This window comes from Chiloscyllium plagiosum, unplaced genomic scaffold (genome assembly GCF_004010195.1).
Source record: "Chiloscyllium plagiosum isolate BGI_BamShark_2017 unplaced genomic scaffold, ASM401019v2 scaf_15180, whole genome shotgun sequence".
NCBI classification, from domain to species: Eukaryota; Metazoa; Chordata; class Chondrichthyes; order Orectolobiformes; family Hemiscylliidae; genus Chiloscyllium; species Chiloscyllium plagiosum.
Window position 1 is genome coordinate 13,841 of NW_025214175.1, and position 1,742 is coordinate 15,582.

The window sequence follows — 1,742 nt, forward strand, 5'->3', positions numbered from 1 at the left end:
CGTCGGTGGGGGGAGGGAGGGGATGGTACACACTGCTGTTACTGAGCGCCGGGTGGGGGGGAGGGAAGTTTGTGGATGTGGGACATGTCATGTGGGTTGCTTTGTCCTGCTTTTTGTGTCCAGGACATACCTGGGCAATTTTCCCCATTGTCGGGTTGATGCCATTGTTGTAACTGTACTGGAAGAGCTTGGCGAGGGCCATGGCATGATGGTGCACACTGGTATTATTGGTCACAGTGGTAACTAGTGGGGCACACCGGTTACTAGAGGGCTACACTCATTACTGTAGTTGGGGGCATATTGGTTATGAGAGAAGGAACTCTGGTTACTGAGTGGCCATTCTGGTAACTAGTGGGACACAGTGGTTACTAGCAGAGTAGACTGGTTATTGTTACTGAGAGGTCACATTGGTTACTAAGTGCTCATGCAGGTTACTAAGCAGTTAAACTGGTTATTAAGTGGTTACATTAGTTACAAAGCAGTTTCACTGGTTACTAAGTGGTTACAAATTAGCACACAGGTTACTAAGCAGTTTCACTGGTTACTAAGTGGTTACAAATTAGCACACTGGTTACTAAGCGGTTGCACAGGTTACTAAGCGGTCACACAGGTTACTAAGCAGTTACACTGGTTACTAAGTGGTTACAAATTGGCACACTGGTTACTAAGCGGTTGCACAGGTTACTAAGCGGTCACACTGGTTAATAAGCGGTCACACTGGTTACTAAGTGGTTACACAGGTTACTAAGCGGTCACACTGTTTAATAAGTGGTCACACAGCTTACTAAGCGGTCACACTGGTTACTAAGTAGTCACACTGGTTAATAAGCTGTCACACTGGTTACTTAGCAGTCATACTGGTTATAAGCGGTCACACTGGTTACTAAGCGGTCACACTGGTTATTAAGCGGTCACACTGGTTACTTAGCGGTTACACAGTTTACTAAGCGATCACACTGGTCATTAAGCGGTTACACTAGTTACTAAGCGGTTACACAGGTTACTAAGCGGTCACACTGGTTATTAAGCGGTCACACTGGTTACTTAGCGGTTACACAGTTTATTAAGCGATCACACTGGTCATTTAGCGGTTACACTGGTTACTAAGCGGTCACACTGGTTATAAGCGGTCACACTGGTTATTTAGTGGTTACACAGGTTACTTAGCAGTCACACTGGTTACTAAGTGGTCACACTAGTTATTAAGCGGTTACACTGGTTACTTAGCGGTTACACAGGTTACTAAGCGATCACACTGGTTATTAAGCGGTTACACTGGTTATTAAGCGGTTATGGTGATCTTACGGAGCCGGCAGATTGGGCAGTTGTTGGCTTGGTATCGGAGGGTGTCAGCACAGGCATTGCAGAGACACAGATGACGACAGGGTAGGATAAGGGTGTCCCGGACATCAGACAGACAAACGACACACTCCGCACTGTTATCACTCAGCTCATCGGCTGGGACCTAGACACCGAGGGCAGACAGAGAGAGACCGAGAGCAGCACTGAGCAAGGGGTCACCCCGGGGAGGGGGGGAAGAGGAGGGGAGACTGGGGAGGGGGTCAGGTCTGGAAGGGAGAGTGGGACAGAAGAGAAACAAATTATCCCCTTAGCCCCAAACCCCGCCCCCCCCAGCAGTGACCCCATGCCCCGCTGTAAACCCACGCCCCGCGGTATACCCACACCCCCACAGTAAACCCCCCCCACAGTAAAACCCCCCCACAGTAAACCCCCCCCACAGT

At 49.2% G+C, this 1,742-nt stretch overlaps 1 protein-coding gene across 1 annotated transcript in view; it reads right to left on the bottom strand.

The window, feature by feature from the left end:
- LOC122547825 (E3 ubiquitin ligase RNF157-like) overlaps positions 1 to 1,742 on the bottom strand; it is a gene marked incomplete at its 5' end in the record, with an annotated part of 16,120 nt that overhangs the window by 13,154 nt on the left and 1,224 nt on the right. Inside the window, one exon of the mRNA XM_043686402.1 lies at positions 1,306 to 1,465. Coding sequence (XP_043542337.1) covers positions 1,306 to 1,465 — 160 coding nt within the window. The remainder of the gene's footprint in view (positions 1 to 1,305; positions 1,466 to 1,742) is intronic.